This window comes from Notolepis coatsorum (assembly GCF_963971535.1).
Source record: "Notolepis coatsorum genome assembly, chromosome: 15".
Classification (NCBI taxonomy): Eukaryota; Metazoa; Chordata; class Actinopteri; order Aulopiformes; family Paralepididae; genus Notolepis; species Notolepis coatsorum.
Window position 1 is genome coordinate 19,057,892 of NC_140179.1, and position 21,256 is coordinate 19,079,147.

The 21,256-nt window shown below is 45.2% G+C and overlaps 1 protein-coding gene across 1 annotated transcript in view; it reads right to left on the reverse strand.

The window, feature by feature from the left end:
* Nucleotides 1–3,321: 3,321 nt before the first annotated feature.
* mapk12b (mitogen-activated protein kinase 12b) overlaps nt 3,322–21,256 on the reverse strand; it is a 29,697-nt gene continuing 11,762 nt past the window's right edge. The window contains exons 5-12 of the mRNA XM_084330682.1: nt 18,508–18,537; nt 12,355–12,402; nt 10,590–10,704; nt 9,278–9,349; nt 8,311–8,390; nt 7,393–7,471; nt 5,277–5,450; nt 3,322–3,693 (exon numbers count right to left, since the gene is read on the reverse strand). Of these exons, the coding sequence (XP_084186808.1) occupies nt 3,629–3,693; nt 5,277–5,450; nt 7,393–7,471; nt 8,311–8,390; nt 9,278–9,349; nt 10,590–10,704; nt 12,355–12,402; nt 18,508–18,537 (663 nt within the window). The 3' untranslated portion in view covers nt 3,322–3,628. The remainder of the gene's footprint in view (nt 3,694–5,276; nt 5,451–7,392; nt 7,472–8,310; nt 8,391–9,277; nt 9,350–10,589; nt 10,705–12,354; nt 12,403–18,507; nt 18,538–21,256) is intronic.

Genomic DNA, 21,256 nt, shown 5'->3' on the forward strand with positions numbered 1-21,256 from the left:
TCAGTAGAGTCTGTTTGCCCGCTGGAAGTAGCTGCTCCTCTCTGTCAGTAGAGTCCGTTTGCCCGCTGGAAGTAGCTGCTCAGTCTCTCTGTCAGTAGAGTCTGTTTGCCCGCTGGAAGTAGCTGCTCCTCTCTGTCAGTAGAGTCTGTTTGCCCGCTGGAAGTAGCTGCTCAGTGTCTCTGTCAGTAGAGTCTGTTTGCCCCCTGGAAGTAGCTGCTCAGTGTCTCTTGGATGTTCTCTGGTCAATACGATCAACTCTGCACTGGGTTGGTCAATAATGTATAGTTAGCGAATAAAGCAGTTATACAGATGACTCACTGTACATTGCCAGGATAGATAATAATAATAATAATGTATAGTTAGCGAATAAAGCAGTTATACAGATGACTCACTGTACATTGCCAGGATAGATAATAATAATAATAATAATAATGTATAGTTAGCAAATAAAGCAGTTATACAGATGACTCACTGTACATTGCCAGGATAGATAATAATAATAATAATGTATAGTTAGCGAATAAAGCAGTTATGCAGATGACTCACTGTACATTGGCAGGATATAGATAATAATGTATAGTTAGCAAATAAAGCAGTTATGCAGATGACTCACTGTACATTGCCAGGATAGATAATAATAATAATTAGGGATGTCCGATATTATCGGCCTACCGATATTATCGGCCGATATCGGCATTAAAATGTGATATCGGTTGATATCGGTATCGGAAATTAAGAGTTGGACAATATCGGTATAGGTAAAAAAGCCAATATCGAGCATCCCTAATAATAATAATAATAATAATAATAATAATAATAATAATAATAATGTATAGTTAGCGAATAAAGCAGTTATGCAGATGACTCACTGTACATTGCCAGGATAGATAGATAATAATAATAATAATAATAATGTATAGTTAGTGGATAAAGCAGTTATGCAGATGACTCACTGTACAGGATAGATAGATCAGGAAAGATCACGGCACACTGGTCCTCATACTAGATCCGGCTCCGGAGCCACAAACCAATGCAACATCAATGGGGTCAAGCTCCTATAGTCAGAGTTAATTATATTCTTTACTTCAGGAAGCTGAACACACTGTCCTAAACACCAGGAAGCTGAACACACACTGTCCTAAACACCAGGAAGCTGAACACACACTGTCCTAAACACCAGGAAGCTGAACACACACTGTCCTAAACACCAGGAAGCTGAACACACACTGTCCTAAACACCAGGAAGCTGAACACACACTGTCCTAAACACCAGGAAGTGAACACACACACTGTCCTAAACACCAGGAAGCTGAACACACACTGTCCTAAACACCAGGAAGTGAACACACACTGTCCTAAACACCAGGAAGTGAACACACATTGTCCTAAACACCAGGAAGTAGAACACACACTGTCCTAAACACCAGGAAGCTAAACACACACTGTCCTAAACACCAGGAAGTAGAACACACACTGTCCTAAACACCAGGAAGCTGAACACACACTGTCCTAAACACCAGGAAGTGAACACACACACTGTCCTAAACACCAGGAAGCTGAACACACACTGTCCTAAACACCAGGAAGTGAACACACACTGTCCTAAACACCAGGAAGTGAACACACATTGTCCTAAACACCAGGAAGTAGAACACACACTGTCCTAAACACCAGGAAGCTAAACACACACTGTCCTAAACACCAGGAAGTAGAACACACACTGTCCTAAACACCAGGAAGCTGAACACACACTGTCCTAAACACCAGGAAGTAGAACACACACTGTCCTAAACACCAGGAAGTGAACACACATTGTCCTAAACACCAGGAAGTAGAACACACACTGTCCTAAACACCAGGAAGTAGAACACACACTGTCCTAAACACCAGGAAGCTGAACACACACTGTCCTAAACACCAGGAAGCTGAACACACACTGTCCTAAACACCAGGAAGCTGAACACACACTGTTCTAAACACCAGGAAGTAGAACACACACTGTCCTAAACACCAGGAAGTAGAACACACACTGTCCTAAACACCAGGAAGCTGAACACACACTGTCCTAAACACCAGGAAGTGAACACACACTGTCCTAAACACCAGGAGGAAGGACTCTGAACACACACTGTCCTAAACACCAGGAAGTGAACACACTGTCCTAAACACCAGGAAGTGAACACACACTGTCCTAAACACCAGGAAGTAGAAGACACACTGTCCTAAACACCAGGAAGTGAACACACTGTCCTAAACACCAGGAAGTAGAACACACACTGTCCTAAACACCAGGAAGCTGAACACACACTGTCCTAAACACCAGGAAGTAGAACACACACTGTCCTAAACACCAGGAAGTAGAACACACACTGTCCTAAACACCAGGAAGCTGAACACACAGTCCTAAACACCAGGAAGCTGAACACACACTGTCCTAAACACCAGGAAGCTGAACACACACTGTCCTAAACACCAGGAAGTAGAACACAGTCCTAAACACCAGGAAGTAGAACACACACTGTCCTAAACACCAGGAAGCTGAACACACACTGTCCTAGACACCAGGAAGTGAACACACACTGTCCTAAACACCAGGAGGAAGGACTCTGAACACACACTGTCCTAAACACCAGGAAGTGAACACACTGTCCTAAACACCAGGAAGTGAACACACACTGTCCTAAACACCAGGAAGTAGAAGACACACTGTCCTAAACACCAGGAAGCTGAACACACACTGTCCTAAACACCAGGAAGTGAACACACTGTCCTAAACAGCAGGAAGTAGAACACACACTGTCCTAAACACCAGGAAGCTGAACACACACCGTCCTAAACACCAGGAAGCTGAACACACACTGTCCTAAACACCAGGAAGTGAACACACTGTCCTAAACACCAGGAAGTAGAACACACACTGTCCTAAACACCAGGAAGCTGAACACACACTGTCCTAAACACCAGGAAGCTGAACACACACTGTCCTAAACACCAGGAAGTAGAACACACACTGTCCTAAACACCAGGAAGCTGAACACACACTGTCCTAAACACCAGGAAGCTGAACACACACTGTCCTAAACACCAGGAAGTAGAACACACACTGTCCTAAACACCAGGAGGAAGGACTCTGAACACACACTGTCCTAAACACCAGGAAGTGAACACACTGTCCTAAACACCAGGAAGCTGAACACACACTGTCCTAAACACTAGGAGGAAGGACTCTGAACACACACTGTCCTAAACACCAGGAGGAAGGACTCTGAACACACACTGTCCTAAACACCAGGAGGAAGGACTCTGAACACAGACTGAAATTGACAAATGTTTATTGAGAAATAATTTTAACAAACCACTTAAAAATGTTCATCTTTACATATATCTACACAGCACTAACATAGAGGTGAATATAACATTTGAGTGTGTGAGTGTGTGCATATATATGTGTGTGTGTGTGTGTGTGTGTGTGTGTGTGTGTGTGTGTGCGTGCACGTGTATGTGCGTGTGTGTGTCGGTGTGTGTGTGTGTCTGTGTGTGTGTGTCTGTGTGTGTGTGTCTGTGTGGGTCAGTGTGTGTGCATGTGCGTGTGCGTGTGTGTGTGTGTGTGTGTGCGTGTGTGTGTGTGTTAAAGTGACGTCTCTTTGGAATCCCTGAGAGGTCGGAAGGTCAGGATCTCTGTGAAGGTGTGACCTGAGAGAAGAGAGAAGATACAGTTATTGTTTATCTAATCAAACGACTGATTACTTATTTATATATCATATACCCAGTTTAATCACCTGTACATTGTATATTACTATTGTATATTACTGTTGCACTTTACTTATTTATATATTATATACACAGTTTAATCACCTGTACATTGTATATTACTGTTGTATATTACTGTTGCACTTTACTTATTTATATATTATATACGCAGTTTAATCACCTGTACATTGTATATTACTGTTGCACTTTACTTATTTATATATTTTATACCCAGTTTAATCACCTGTACATTGTATATTACTGTTACAATTTACTTATTTATATATTTGATACCCAGTTTAATCGCCTGTAGGGCTGACCTTCAAATCTTTTTTGGCATTCGAAGCTTCGGGGCTGAGATTCGATTTTAATTCGAAGCTTCGAGATAAAAAGAAATATATATATATATATGTATATACATTTTATTTTGTTTGAATTTTATTTTTATTTTTATGTTGTGGGACTTATACAGCACTTTGTTCAACTTTGTCAGTGCTGTAAAGTTTAAACCTTTTTAAATGTTAGACAAACGAAACACTTTGGTTTCATGAAATATTGTGAGCCGTCATTTGAGGCTTTATAAAAGCAGCACAATGAACACAAATCTGTCAGTGCCGAGTCCGACCTCATCTTAAATAACAAACAGCATTGCTTGTTGTAGTTAACAAAGAGAGGCAGAGTTGATTTTGCAAAAAGATATATAGAATTTCTTTTCCCCCATTAGAATCCCATGCGCATCAAACGAAGCTTCGAAGTATTTAAGACAGCCCTAATCACCTGTACATTGTATATTACTGTTGCACTTTACTTATTTATATATGTTATACTCAGTTTAATCACCTGTACATTATATATTACTATAGGGAGGTGTAGTCTGACGTCACTTTGGACCGCCCGCGAGGTCCACCCGTTTAGGGAGTTATCATTGGGAAAATGGATTATCGGCTATTGTAACAATTTTGCCTCATTGCACAAAATGAGTTCCCTTCTATCACTAACATTATCGTTTAAGCATTTTGGGTTGAAATAAAATTTGGCGACTTTATTTTATGATTAATTGCGAATATTTTCATGTTGAGCTATAGATTGTGGATGAATAAGCACAGAAAGGTACACCATGCAAATGTTCATGCTTTATTTTTTTTAAACGAGACAATTTCGAAATGGGCAATGGGGAAATACATTGCGTTGGACAGAGGGTGGAACACGGAAAAACGGCAATGACGTAACCACTACACCTCCCTATTGCACTTTACTGCTACATAAACTCCCCTCCCCTGGTCTGTCCCGTCCCTCTCCTCTCCTCTCCTCTCCTCTCCTCTCCTCTCCTCTCCTCTCCTCTCCTCTCCTCTCCTCTCCTCTCCTCTCCTCTCCTCTCCTCTCCTCTCCTCTCCTCTCCTCTCCCCTCCCCTCCTCTCCCCTCCCCTCCCCTCCTCTCCTCTCCTCTCCTCTCCTCTCCCCTCCTCTCCTCTCCTCTCCTCTCCTCTCCTCTCCTCTCCCCTCCCCTCCCCTCCCCTCCCCCTCACGTTTCCACTGGTCCAGGCTCAGATCCGTGTTGTCCATGGAGTGGTCGTAGGGCTGGGCCTCAGTCTCCTCCTCCGGCTCCCTGAACTCGCTGAAGAAGGGCATGGCCAGCGCCTCCGAGGCCGTCACCCTCTGCTCGGGGTCCAGCAGCAGCATGCGCTCCAGCACACACACCGCTGCAGGGCAGCCATGTTGGAAGAGGAGGACATTTAAACATATTCATTTCATTTCATTTGATTTCAACCTTTATTTAAAATCGTAAGCTTCTGAGGTTTCCCCCGGACGACGATTGCACAAACATAAACGGTACATAACAGAAAGCAATATTCAAACAAAATTAAAACACAAAAGAAATAGAAATATGAGAAAAATAAACCGTGTAAACAATATAAGAGAAAAATAAACAAAGGTGTAGATGAGGGTCTGTCTGCCCTTTCTTTATTAAACAGTCAACACTTAACCCTTTCACTACCACACTACAGAAGGTTACAAGATACAAGATACAAGATACTTTAATGCCACACAACGATGGTTGGTGGTAATTGATTTCGGTACAGATGTTGAGCACTGGTTATATCAAACATGAAACAGACATCAAACATCAAAAACGTCAAAACATATATACATAAATACATATAGGACAGTCACGGTAACAGTGTCGGTCGGTGACAGATGCTTGCCCGTTTGTGCAAAGGGGGGCGGGCCAGGGTGTTCAGTGTTCGGACTGCTGTGGGGAAAAAACTGTTTGTGAAACGTGTGTGTCTGGTTAGGATGGACCTGGTCTGGTTAGGATGGTTAACCCTTTACTATCACACAACAGACGGTTAACCTTCGCAAAATTGTCGCATTAAAAGGGTTAAAGGTAGTAAATGTAGTTGAATAGTGATTCAACAGCGGGGGACGATTCATCGAGATTATCGTAATCGCAATGCGGCCGAGCACACTATTCAAATGGCTGGTGGCACGATATTACACATTGCAGTGCCGTGGAGATGTCCTGGCCTACAACTCGTATTCTAAAACATATAACGAATCATACTGTGATCGTTTTAATGTTTTCCAACGAATATTCAAAATAAAAGATGAAAAAAACGACAATTTCCTCCTTCAATATTGTGAATCATATCGCAATTGCACAGTCAAACTAATGACACTGGTGCTTTGACCGCTGTTGTGTCGGCCTGCTCGAGTGTTTGGAGGCGTAGCTGCAGGTCCCGGGGCGCGCTCCTCGCTGGTTTCCTCGTGGTGGCGCGGTCGCCGGGACCGGGGGGGGGGCCCACGCGAGGGGGGATTCCCATCGCTGTGCATGGCAGTGTGAGTGGCATGCAGGCTGTTTGTGTTTTACTTCGGTCATGATGTGCTTTAACAGGGGGTGTGTCTTAGATGGGGATGTGGTGGGGATTTATGTGTGGGGTGTTCGGGGGACTGGCTGTTCCGGGGGGGTTCACAATGCCTTCGAGCAACACTGTACTTATTGTACTTATTTTATGCCTATTCTTATGTCTGCACTATATACATTGCACTAATATTATTGTATTTTGCTATTTGCTGTGAAGCACTTTGAGTTGCAATCCATGTATGAAAGGTGCTATATAAATAAAGTTATTATTTACATTTACATTTAGTCATTTAGCTGACGCTTTTATCCAAAGCGACTTACAAGTTCTGTACGACAAGTCATCAGGAAGGGTACAACTCTATCAGCTGAGTAACAATGTGCATCAAAGTGTTGCGTGTTACAGTGTAGGTTAGTTTATTAGGACAAGTGCATAGTGTAAGGTTAGTTAGGGTTAGATTTAAAAAAATAATTATTATTATTTCAGATAATGGTTGAAGAAGTGCGTCTTTAGTCGACGGCGAAAGATTGGACGGGATTCGGCTGTCCTAACTGGGGTGGGTAGTTAATTCCACCATTGTGGGGCAAGAACTGAGAATAGGCAGCTTCTCTTTGATGACCCTCCCTGAGCTCGGATACGAGTCTGAGGCGGCCAGAAGATGCAGAGCGTAGGGGTCTTGAGGGTATGTAGTTAGATATTGTATGTAATGTATATTATTGTTATTATTACTTCTCTCAGAACATTCAGCCCTGTCTAACGGAGCGCCGTGGTCGTGACGTACCGTCAGCGCTCGCTTTGGAGAGGATGGAGTGCAAATCTTTTTTGACCGCTTTTGGCAAACTTCTGATGTAGTTTCTGGCCTGTTGAGAAAACACAAGGAGTGTGAAGTAGAGAGCAGGTGTGTATTAGCTTTATAGATATATAGATTATATTATATTAGATTAGCTTAGATTAGATTCAAATGTATCGTCATCATACAGCACAAGTACAGTACAACCTAAATACATTTGGCATCCAACCAGAGTGCAAATGTAGCAGTAAAGTGCGATAGTAATAAGATTTAAGATTTGTTTATTAAGGACAATGCAAATTAATGAACATCAGTGTATGCATAACATCACAGCATGATAAGGACGTAAATATGCCGGGAATAGCACAGGGCTAATTTCCACCTGTAGTCCTAACATAAAACAAACACAAAGCGGACCATACAACGTTCATTCATAAAAACTGACATCACTGACATGACCACACTAACATGACATTCAGTCAGTACAACATCACCAAGTAACATCCCTAATGAGTGCATATTTGGCTGTCTAACAGCCATTTCCTGAGTAATATACAATGCACAGGTGATTAAACTGGGTATAAAATATATAAATTAGTACTACTGAGTAATAGTGCTAATCAGTTGTATGTACAGAGTTGTAGTATTAATATGTACAGTGATACAGGTATAAAGACACTATGGTAGTAAGTCTATAGATATATATAGTATCTACAGACATGTAAAAAGGATTATATGCAGGTGTGTACAGACAGATGTGGATATATATGGTTAAGAATAAATAAATATATATAGGGTATATACAGCATGATTGTACGGGTTATCTGCAGGTGTGTATGTGTTCACGGCACCATCAGAATAATAATAATAATAATAATAATAATAATAATAATAATAATAATAACTCACATCTTGGCTCTGAAGCTTCACAACAAAGTCAGCGGCCGGCGTCCCTGTGATCTTCATGATCTCCTTCAGCTGGTCCAGGTCTGGGGTCACCCAGGGGTCAAGGGTCATACTGTACGCTAGGGACAACCTTTTTACCTTTTTACGATTAAACATCAGCAGCAGGAGCAGGATTAAACTTCAGCAGATTAAGGATGAATGATCAGCAGCAGATTAAGGATTAAACTTCAGCAGATTAAGGATTAATGATCAGCAGCAGATTAAGGATTAAACTTCAGCAGATTAAGGTTTAATGATCAGCAGCAGATTAAGGATTAAACTTCAGCAGATTAAGGATTAAACAGCAGCATATTAAGGATTAAACTTCAGCAGATTAAGGATTAAACAGCAGCAGATTAAGGATTAAACTTCAGCAGATTAAGGATTAAACTTCAGCAGATTAAGGCTTAAACTTCAGCAGTTTAAGGATTAAACAGCAGCATATTAAGGATTATAGATCAGCAGATGAAAGATTATAGATCAGCAGATGAAGAATTATAGATCAGCAGATGAAGGATTATAGATCAGCAGATGAAGGATTAAACAGCAGCATATTAAGGATTATAGATCAGCAGATGAAGGATTATAGATCAGCAGATGAAGGATTATAGATCAGCAGATGAAGGATTATAGATCAGCAGATGAAGGATTAAACAGCAGCATATTAAGGATTATAGATCAGCAGATGAAGGATTATAGATCAGCAGATGAAGGATTATAGATCAGCAGATGAAGGATTATAGATCAGCAGATGAAGGATTATAGATCAGCAGATGAAGGATTAAACAGCAGCATATTAAGGATTATAGATCAGCAGATGAAGGATTATAGATCAGCAGATGAAGGATTATAGATCAGCAGATGAAGGATTATAGATCAGCAGATGAAGGATTATAGATCAGCAGATTATGGATCAGCAGATGAAGGATACGGTCGTTGCCCTTGAACAGCGGCCGGCCCAGCAGCATCTCCGCCATGATGCAGCCCACCGACCAGATGTCCACTGAAACAGAGAGGAGACGTCTAGAGAAAAGAGCCAGACTGGGTGCTGCACTCACTTTGTTACCTGTGGTCTGAGGTGCGGGTTAAGGTTGAGTGGGGGGGGTGGGGGGGAGGGGGGGGTTGAGGTTGAGTGGGGGGGGGGGGGGGGGGGGGGAGGGGACGCTGGTGCAGGCCACGCCTCAGGCTTTGAGTTACTAAACTCCAACTCGCACATCAGACCAAAACAAAGAATGTAAACAAAGTGCAGTACCGATCAGCGCCGCCTAGAGGGCGCCGTCTGACGGCATCACAGATTCTACCTTTAACCCTTTCACTGCTGTACTACCAAACGGTTAACCCTTTCACTGAGACAATACACAGAAGGTTAACCCTTTCACTGAGACAACACACAGAAGGTTAACCCTTTCACTGCCGCACTACAGCAGGTTAACCCTTTCACTGCCACAACACAGAAGGTTAACCCTTTACTATCACACTGCCGACGGTTAACCTTCTGTAGTGTGGCAGTGAAAGGGTTAAGGGGCACCAACAATGATGATTACATACTTTAGGAACTAATAATAATCATCATCATTTTAAGCATCAGTATCCACAGACTACTTCAAAGCAGATGTGTGTTTCAGTATGTGGCGGAAAACTGTGCAATTCTCTACATATAACGATTTAAAGAGTTGTACAAATATCTTTCAGTTCAAGAAAAGGTATAAAGAAACAACAATCAGAGTGTATGAAGTTAAGGGGTAACATGTTTCCTTATGATTATAATTTTGTCTCATGTTATTGTAAGTATTGCTTGTTAAATAATTGTAGTCGACAGATCATCTATTTCTATTGTGTATGTATTGTTTTGAGTAAGGGGCTGAATAAGAGTTTCTTCTCCCTGCTCCTTTTCGCTCATGGAATGTACAAATTGGGAGGTGGTTTTATTGTGAAATTATGCTGTTGTGCTTTTGTGGAGCTGTGCATTGTCATGAACAGAACAAATACAAATAAAATAAAATAATGAGGAACTATTATGTTGATTAACCATCAGTTAGTCCTATTCAAGTCTCAGACCTTTCTTTTTCATTCTACAAGTTAAATCACATTTGTTCCTGTGTTTTATTAACATGCAGATTCTCAACACCAGTATCTTGGTTCTTACACCACCATTTGTTGACTCCAACACTTTTCTTATTGGCATAGCCTACACCACCATCTAGTGGACGGGGAGTGCAGTGCGAGACAGAAGGGCCGCTCACCGGTCTGTGTGTAGTGCATCCAGTTCAGGATGACCTCAGGGGCCCGGTACCAGCGGGTCACCACGTAGCCCGTCATCTCCGAGTCCGCCTGCCGCGCCAGGCCGAAGTCCAGGATCTGAGGAACAGTCAAGGAAAAGTATCCTTTTTATGTATTCAGAAAGTATACAAAAGTTGTGTTAAAATTTCAACCACTTAAGTTGTACTTGTTCGAAGTTGTACTTAATATGTAATATAGATTGTAAATTATACTTTTGGTTACTTATTCATTTAGTTTGATTCATTGAGAGTTTGAATATAGCCATCAGTGATGTCATCGGGGACATTGAATCCTTGTGTTGTGTTAATTACAGCTCAATGAAATGATAAGGCGGCAGTCCCTATAAGACAAGGTGTTGTGTTAATTACAGCTTAATGAAATGATAAGGTAGCAGTCCCTATAAGACAAGGTGTTGTGTTAATTACAGCTTAATGAAATGATAAGGTAGCAGTCCCTATAAGACAAGGTGTTGTGTTAATTACAGCTTAATGAAATGATAAGGTATCAGTCCCTATAAGACAAGGTGTTGTGTTAATTACAGCTCAATGAAATGATAAGGCAGCAGTCCCTATAAGACAAGGTGTTGTGTTAATTACAGCTTAATGAAATGATAAGGTAGCAGTCCCTATAAGACAAGGTGTTGTGTTAATTACAGCTCAATGAGATGATAAGGTAACAGTCCCTATAAGACAAGGTGTTGTGTTAATTACAGCTTAATGAAATTATAAGGTAGCAGTCCCTATAAGACAAGGTGTTGTGTTAATTACAGCTTAATGAAATTATAAGGTAGCAGTCCCTATAAGACAAGGTGTTGTGTTAATTACAGCTTAATGAAATTATAAGGTAGCAGTCCCTATAAGACAAGGTGTTGTGTTAATTACAGCTTAATGAAATGATAAGGTAGCAGTCCCTATAAGACAAGGTGTTGCTATTTCTTCATCTACATAATTGCATGGAGCTGTAATTAACACGACGCAAGGATTCAATGTCCCAGATAGGGTTGGGCATCGTTTGGATTTGAACGATTCCGGTTCCGATTCCTGTTCTAAACGATTCTCGATTCCGATTCTTTGAGGTGCAGGTCAAAACAGGTCACAGCTTATTTCGCAGGAGATTCTTTTTTTTTGTAATCTTTTATTTTCTTCATACTATTCACATTGTCAGTTGACTTGATAGTTTAATTTGGTTGCTGAACTATAACTAGGGTATTAATTAACAAAGTAATTAATACCCTTTGTTAATTAATTCAAACAGAACCGGAAGTTAGGAACCGGTTCCTATTAGAACCGGTTCTCGGTGCCCAACCCTGATCCCAGATGACATCACGTGTGCAAAAGTGTTTGGATGTGCATGAGATTATGTGCAAAATAAATCAGCACTGTTTTTGGCGAAGTGTAGTCAGTAGAGAAAGCAGTGAGCTGGTTGTGTATGAATACCTTCAGCTCACAGTCAGTAGAGAAAGTAGATCTGGTTGTGTATAAATACCTTCAGCTCACAGTCAGTAGAGAAAGTAGATCTGGTTGTGTATGAATACCTTCAGCTCACAGTCAGTAGAGAAAGTAGATCTGGTTGTGTATGAATACCTTCAGCTCACAGTCAGTAGAGAAAGTAGATCTGGTTGTGTATGAATACCTTCAGCTCACAGTCAGTAGAAAGTAGATCTGGTTGTGTATGAATACCTTCAGCTCACAGTCAGTAGAGAAAGTAGATCTGGTTGTGTATGAATACCTTCAGTTCACAGTCAGGGTTGACCGCCAGGTTTCCTGGCTTGAGGTCCTGTAGGACGAACAGAAGTGAGATGAGATCAAAGTAACACACACACGGACAGAGACATACACACACTCACACACACACACAGACAGAAACATACACACACATCTACACACACACACACAGACAGAAACATACACACACTCACACACACAGACAGAAACACACACAACAGACTGACATACAAACAGACAGACAGACAGACAGACAGACAGACACACACAAACAAACAAACACAAACTGTCATGGACATTATACCTCATACAAGAGGCCCCTATAATACCCCTGTAATACTTTTTGTTTTTGCACAATCCAATCTATAACATATACACACAGTATAAACACAGTAGCAGTAAGATGAATAAATGACGGATGATCCTAGAACCCTTTGGATAATAAGAAAAACATTGTAATGTGTTATTTTCTCTCTCTCTCTCTGTCTTTCTAGCTCTCTCCGTCTCTCTTTCTTACCCTGTGTGTGTGTGTGTGTGTGTGTGTGTGTGTGTGTGTGTGTGTGTGTGTGTGTGTGTGTGTGTGTGTGTGTGTCTCGCTCTCTCTTACTCTCTCTGTGTGTGTGTGTGTGTGTGTCTCTCTCTCTCTTACTCTGTGTGTGTGTGTGTGTGTATGTGTGTGTGTGTGTCTCTCTCTCTCTTACTCTGTGTGTGTGTGCGTGTCTCTCTCTCTTACTCTGTGTGTGTGTGTGTGTGTGTGTGTCTCTCTCTCTCTTACTCTGTGTGTCTCTCTCTCTCTCTCTTACTCTGTGTGTGTGTGTGTGTCTCTCTCTCTCTCTCTTACTCTGTGTGTGTGTGTGTGTGTCTCTCTCTCTTACTCTGTGTGTCTCTCTCTTACTCTCTGTGTGAGTGTGTGTGTGTGTGTGTCTCTCTCTCTCTTACTCTGTGTGTGTGTGTGTGTGTGCGTCTCTCTCTCTCTTACTCTGTGTGTCTCTCTCTCTTACTCTCTCTGTGTGTGTGTGTGTGTGTGTGTGTCTCTCTCTCTCTTACTCTGTGTGTGTGTGTGTGTGTCTCTCTCTCTTACTCTGTGTGTGTGGGTGCGTCTCTCTCTCTCTTACTCTGTGTGTCTCTCTCTCTTACTCTCTCTGTGTGTGTGTGTGTCTCTCTCTTTCTCTTACTCTGTGTGTGTGTGTGTCTCTCTCTCTTACTCTGTGTGTGTGTGTGTCTCTCTCTCTTACTCTGTGTGTGTGTGTGTGTGTGTGTCTCTCTCTCTTACTCTGTGTCTCTCTCTCTCTCTCTTACTCTGTCTCGCTCGCTTACGCTGTGTGTGTGTGTGTGTGTGTGTGTGTGTGTGTGTGTGTGTGTGTGTGTGTGTGTGTGTGTGTGTGTGTGTCTCGCCGGGATCACCACCTTATTGTGGTGAGGCACTTTGCGTGTCTCCATGACCCCTAGAGCTATGTCGGCGGGAGTCTCGCACTCCTGGCAGGGCCACCCAAGCCGAACAGGTCGAAGGGTAGAGGCCAGACTAAGAGTGATCCCAAAACACCTCAACGGCGGAGCAGGCGGAAGATGGTGGATGTGAGAACCACCACAACGGCTGCGAAGGCGGAAGATGGTGGATGTGAGAACCACCACAACGGCTGCGAAGGCGGAGGAAGGGACCCCCATTGCCACATGGGTAAACCCGGGGCGGGTATAGTGGCTAGGGGAGTAAACCCTGAGGAAAAATCTGCCCTGGGGACGGGCACAGGCGGAGTCCAACAGACCGGACCACCGGCAGCCCCCTGCAACTCCTGCCAGACGAAGGTCGTCATGGGTTCTCTCATGCCACTGGAGGTTAATCTGCAAGGAGTGAAGATGGTGGGAGTGAGGACTGCACAGCCACACCCTCACCTTAATCCTTACCTATGTGCAAGCTTCTTGCCCATCCTCCCCCGCCCCCCCCCCCCCCCCCCCAAAAAGTCCTGTGGCGTTGTGGAATGGCGGTAGGTACAGGCCAAGGATGTGGCTGGGAGTGTCTAGCCAAACCATGCACACAGGCGACAGTGGAGTGATGGTCGTTGAGACTGCGGGATGGAGCAGCGCATCGCTTCGGCAGCTTCCATTGTGACTGAGCAGCCCCACACTGCTCACCCCTGAGATGGGGAAGGACCTAGAAAAGGTGGTCCAAACATTGTCTGCTCTTCTACTCCGGGCGGTATACCGCAACCATCGGAGCATCCCCTTTTGCGGTCGAAAAACTAAAATATTAAGAAATAAGCCTTTATGTATTGCTTCGTGGAATGTTCGCACACTGCTGGACCTGGCTGAAACACCTGACAGGCCACACCGCAGGACAGCACTCGTGGCCCTGGAACTCGCAAGGTATAACATCGACATTGCAGCTCTCAGCGAGACTAGACTACATGGAGAGGACTCCCTGACAGAGGTTGGTGCAGGATACACCTTCTTCTGGAAGGGGGTCCCTGAAGGCACTTGCCGCATCCATGGAGTAGGCTTCGCTGTGAAGTCCCAACTGCTGCAACGCATCCCAGAGTCCCCCATCGGTGTTAGCGAACGCTTAATGACATGGCGCATCCCCCTTGCAAAGGGACGCTTCGCCACTCTCCTTAGTGCTTATGCACCAACTTTAGATGCTGAGTTCAACATCAAAGAGGATTTCAACCGAGCCCTCGACTCAATATTACAGAAAACTCCAGCTACGGACAAGCTCATATTAATGGGAGACTTCAATGCTAGAGTGGGCACGGAGCACCTGGTATGGGACAGAGTTATTGGCCGACATGGAGTAGGGAAGATAAATGACAACGGGCTTCGGCTCCTCTCCCTCTGTGCAGAACACCACCTGGTCATAACCAACACCATCTTCCAGATGAAGAACAGGTTCAAAACTACCTGGCAGCACCCCCGCTCTAAACACTGGCATCTCCTGGACTATGTGATTGTACGCCAAAAAGACCGACAGGACGTCCTTACCACCCGAGTCATGCGTGGAGCCGAGTGTTGGACTGATCACCTCATGGTCAGATCCAAACTCCTCATGAGTATCCAACCCCGTGGACCGAGGGTAGCACCTAATAAGAAACTAAATTCTGCAGCACTGAATACCCCCACCTCAAAAAACCACCTCCGACAGCTCCTTGCTGAAAACCTCAATAAGATCCCGGAGGAATCAGCTGACTGGCCAGCTCTGCGCCAGGCTATCCACAGCGCAGCCTCTGAGGCACTTGGCCAGACGAGGAAACGACACCAGGACTGGTTTGATTGTAACTCAGCCAAGATACAGTCCCTGCTAAAAACCAAGCATGAAGCCCACAAAGCCCTCCTGTCCTGCCCTGGTTCTCCCACCCTGAAAGCTGCCTTTGCTGCAGCAAGAACAGCAACCCAGCGAGCCCTCCGGACTATGGAGGATGCCTGGTGGATACAGAAGACGAAGGAGATCCAAAGCCTGGCAGACTGCCACAACATCCAGGGATTTTACGATGCCATCAAAGCACTGCATGGCCCCAGGAAGCGGGCGACTGCTCCAGTTCGATCAGTCGACGGTTCTAAACTCTTTAAGGACCGACATGAGATCCTCACCCGCTGGGCAAACCACTTTGAGTCTTTACTCAATCACACCAACCCCACTGACCCACATATCCTGGATAATCTCCCAGACATGCCACCAGTCATGCACCTGGACACCCCACCACACTTCTCTGAGACCAGTCAAGCCATTGCGGGTCTAAAGAACAATAAAAGCCCTGGACCCGATGGCATCCCAGCAGAGGTTTTCAAACACGGAGGGTACCTCCTCACGCGCCGTCTGCACCTCCTGATCTGCAACATCTGGGAACATGAGACCCTCCCACAGGACTGGAAGGATGCAAACATTGTGGTCATCTACAAGCAGAAAGGGGACAGAGCAGTCTGCGGAAACAGCCGTGGAATCTCTCTCCTCTCCATCGCAGGGAAAGTGCTGGCGAAGATCATGCTGAACAGGCTGGTGGAAAACATCTCTGAAGCTGCGCTTCCGGAAACGCAATGTGGCTTTCGGAAGACCAGATCCACCACCGACATGGTCTTTGTCCTGAGGCAGCTGCTAGAGAAGAGCAGAGAGCATCGCAAGGATCTTTACATAGCCTTCATAGACCTAAGCAAAGCCTTCGACACCATCAGCCGTGAGCTGCTCTGGAAACTCCTCAACAAACTTGGGGTACCACCCAAGTTTCTCTCCATCCTTCAGCAGCTGCATGACGGGATGCAAGCCAGAGTCCAGACGGGTGAACTCCAGTCAGAATCCTTTAAGGTTAATGTTGGGGTGAAGCAGGGCTGTGTCTTGGCTCCGGTGCTCTTTAATCTCCTCCTCTCTGCCGTCACCTGCCTCTTCCGCCGAGCCATGGGACATGAAGACGGTGTCCATGTGGAATACCGCCTTGATGGTAGCCTCTTCAACATCCGCCGGCTCCAGGCACACACAAAGACAAAATCCTGCCAAGTATGTGAGCTACAGTACGCTGATGACTGTGCCATCTTAGCTCACAGTCCAGAGTCTATGCAGCATGCTCTCGACACCATATCCAGCCTGTACCAATCCTTCGGTCTCCAGGTCAACATACAAAAAACCGAAGTCATGTCCCAACTCACTTCCCGAACCTCTACACCTCCCAGTTTTCACATAAACGGTGTTCCACTCAAAACAGTGGATCATTTCACCTACCTCGGCTCCACTCTGTCCTCATGCTGCTCCCTTGACGCGGAGATACACACACGTATCAATAAAGCGGCATCATCCTTTGGACGCCTACGCAGCAGGGTTTTTGAAAACCGAAACCTGAAGATCAGCACCAAGGTTGCCGTTTACAACGCAGTATGTCTCTCCACTCTGCTCTATGGAGCAGAATCCTGGACCCCATACCGCCGGCACATCACCAACTTGGACGCTTTCCACATCCGTTGCCTCCAAAGGATCCTCGGCCTGACCTGGGAAGATCGAGTCCCCCACACAGACATCCTCAACAACACCAACTCAATCTGTATGGCCGCAGCTGTGGCCAAAAAACATCTTCGTTGGATAGGGCACACCATACGTATGCCTGACCACCGCCTGCCCCGCCAAGTCCTCTATGGCCAACTGAGAGGAGCAAAGCGGGCTGCTGGAGGCCAAAAGAGACGCTTTAAGGACTACACCAGGGACCTCCTAAAGTGTGCAAACATCACGCAGCTTGAAACTCTGGCACTCGACAGATCAGCCTGGCAAGTCACTTGTGCCACTGCAGTTTCCCAAATACACCAAACGAACCAAGACCGAAGATCTGAGAGGCGCACGCAACAACACCAGCGGGCGGCTGGCATCCCCCAGGTATCTGGCTTCCCTTGCGCCATCTGTGGACGGGTGTGCGGCTCAAGGATCGGACTCAACGCCCACGAGAAGTGGCACCAGCGGCAGTGTCGCTAACTCCCCTCCCCACCCCCCCCTCTCCCCATCCCTGGAGCAAGCGTCATCATCGAACACGATGGACAGCTAAGAGAGTGTCTCTCTCTCTCTCTCTTACTCTGTGTGTGTGTGTGTGTTCTCTCTCTCTTACTCTGTGTGTCTCTCTCTTACTCTCTGTGTGAGTGTGTGTGTGTGTGTGTCTCTCTCTCTCTTACTCTGTGTGTGTGTGTGTGTGTGTGCGTCTCTCTCTCTTACTCTGTGTGTCTCTCTCTCTTACTCTCTCTGTGTGTGTGTGTGTGTGTCTCTCTCTCTCTTACTCTGTGTGTGTGTGTGTGTGTCTCTCTCTCTTACTCTGTGTGTGTGGGTGCGTCTCTCTCTCTCTTACTCTGTGTGTCTCTCTCTCTTACTCTCTCTGTGTGTGTGTGTGTCTCTCTCTTTCTCTTACTCTGTGTGTGTGTGTGTCTCTCTCTCTTACTCTGTGTGTGTGTGTGTCTCTCTCTCTTACTCTGTGTGTGTGTGTGTGTGTGTGTCTCTCTCTCTTACTCTGTGTCTCTCTCTCTCTCTCTTACTCTGTCTCGCTCGCTTACGCTGTGTGTGTGTGTGTGTGTGTGTGTGTGTGTGTGTGTGTGTGTCTCTCTCTCTCTCTTACTCTGTTGTGAGAGTTGGATGGGATGAATGGGAATGGACATGAAACCTCCCCCACCCAGGGCTCAATAGTGTGAAAGATCAAAGGTCACGCACCCTGTGGATGATCCCTGCAGAGTGGATGTACTGAGGAGAGAAGAAGAGGCACAGAGAACATTAGAGGAAGCGATCAGTCGTACAGCAGAGAGGAAGTTAAGGGTTACACCACCAGAGAGGAAGTTAAAGTGGAGATGAAGCAGTGAGCAATGTGATCCTAGTTTGTTTGTTGTGTACCTTGTGTAAGACAGGGTTCTATAATCAAATGTGAAATCTATCTTATTTGTCTGAAAAATATAATATAATATCCCTGTTTTCAACATGGGCGCCGCCATTTTGTAGCTGACGTCATGGCTGACGTCATACCGTGGCTTGGGTGTATACACTCTGGTTAGCTGCCTATATTGAATGGGTCAGTCAGCAAATAAAATGTTGCCTACAAAACAACGGGACCGCGGTGGTTCTGTTTGTATTGCTCCTGGCTGTTCAAACTAATTTTACCATGTGAGAGAGAGGAAAGTTGGTTAATTTCCACAAACTACCAGTGAAAAAAACAGTGTTGTTGACATGTTGGCTCGGGCTGCCTGCACCCAGACGGCGCGACCAGCCTGTTGGACAGGGAAGGAGGATCTGCAGCGAACACTTCATTGCCTCGGATTATGTTGTTGGGGTGGGATGTTTGTCCAGAAGACCACTAATCAGCTGAAGCCGGACGCGGTTCCCTCGGTCTTCGACAGACAGACCGGCGTTAGCTCTCGGGAGCGATCGCTAGCTAGTTGGCACCAGCCGGGGCCAGGCGTTAGCTCTCGCTAGCTAGCGTTAGCAACCGGAGCGTCGCGGAGCATTCAGCCTGCTGGCTACCTAGACCCACTTCAACCAGCGTCCGCGGAGCATTCAGCCTGCTGGCTACCTAGACCCACTTCAACCAGCGTCGCGGAGCATTCAGCCTGCTGGCTACCTAGACCCACTTCAACCAGCGTCGCGGAGCATTCAGCCTGCTGGCTACACAAGCTGTGTAGCCAGCAGGCTGAATGCTCCGCGACGCTCCGGTTGCTAACGCTAGCTAGCGAGAGCTAACGCCGGGCCCCGAGAGCTAACGCCGGTCTGTCTGTCGAAGACCGAGGGAACCGCGTCCGGCTTCAGCTGATTAGTGGTCTTCTGGACAAACATCCCACCCCAACAACATAATCCGAGGCAATGAAGTGTTCTCTGCAGATCCTCCTTCCCTGTCCAACAGGCTGGTCGCGCCGCCTGAGTGCAGCCAGCCCGAGCCAACATGTCAACAACACTGTTTTTTTCACTGGTAGTTTGTGGAAATTAACCAACTTTCCTCTCTCTCACATGGTAAAATTAGTTTGAACAGCCAGGAGCAATACAAACAGAACCACCGCGGTCCCGTTGTTTTGTAGGCAACATTTTATTTGCTGACTGACCCATTCAATATAGGCAGCTAACCAGAGTGTATACACCCAAGCCACGGTATGACGTCAGCAACAAAATGGCCGCGCCCATAATGCTAAATGCTTCAGAAATGTACACAACAAATCGTTTTTTCTTAGAAACTGCTTATTTTTATAACGTGACTTCTTCTGTGGCTTATCTAAATACTAATGTGATGCTATGAATATGTATTTATCGCACTGCTTCATCTTCCCTTTAAGGGTTACACCACCAGAGAGGAAGTTAAGGGTTACACCACCAGAGAGGAAGTTAAGGGTTACACCACCAGAGAGGAAGTTAAGGGTTACACCACCAGAGAGGAAGTTAAGGGTTACACCACCAGAGAGGAAGTTAAGGGTTACACCACCAGAGAGGAAGTTAAGGGTTACACCACCAGAGAGGAAGTTAAGGGTTACACCACCAGAGAGGAAGTTAAGGGTTACACCACCAGAGAGGAAGTTAACACATTGAGTGCCACGCCCCTTCCGGGAAGTGACCCCTTCCTTGCCGTCCATTAAACCCATGTAAACGTAGTTGTAGTTTGTAGAGCTAAACCTATATTTTATAGTATAGCTATGGGTCTAATAACGCCGTCGAGTCTCAGTGAGTTGCTTCTGGTCATAATTTTTTTATCCGTACATTTCCGTTTTATACCGTTTTGAATATGAATAGTTTGGGTGCTTCTGAGTCATTCCAGGGAAAAGACGCGAAAACTGCGTTTTTGTGTAATTCAATAAACACGTTGTCATTTTTCGCCCGATTATCGAATCTTCCTGAAATCAACGCTAGATCATCATCATTATCCTTCCTCGTGCACGCATGCAATGTTGTTTAGACCGGCGGTAGAAATAAATATCAGATCAACAATCAAATTTATATAGTGTTCTTACCTTGTTGTATCTGATGTAATGCAAAAAAAAAATCCAATTATCTGATCGCCATTCCAGTTATCCACAGCGATCCTGTCTCCGACGTTGTTGGGCATTGCACATCAACGGGCGGGCGGGGTCAGTAGTCCAAACCATCCCTACAAGCGTGTGTTTTGCCGGAGTGTTTAGGACCCGCCCCCACGCCGCAGCTCGGTAGAGAAAATAAACGAACCCATTTCTAATGGAGTGCAATAATGGCCGAAGGCGTTAGAGGGCGGTATAAGACCGTCTGCCAGCTCAGACACACTCAGAACAGTGCCCCGCTGAATTATGAATGGCAATAGCGATTAAAAGAAATACCGTGAGAAAAACGTAGTTCTACATTTAACACATTGACTGCCGTTCACGTAGCTCAACGTTTCTGTCGTGGTATTTCTTTTATTTACTATTGCCATTCATAATTCAGTGGGGCACCTTGTGCATACTGTTCCGAGTGTGTC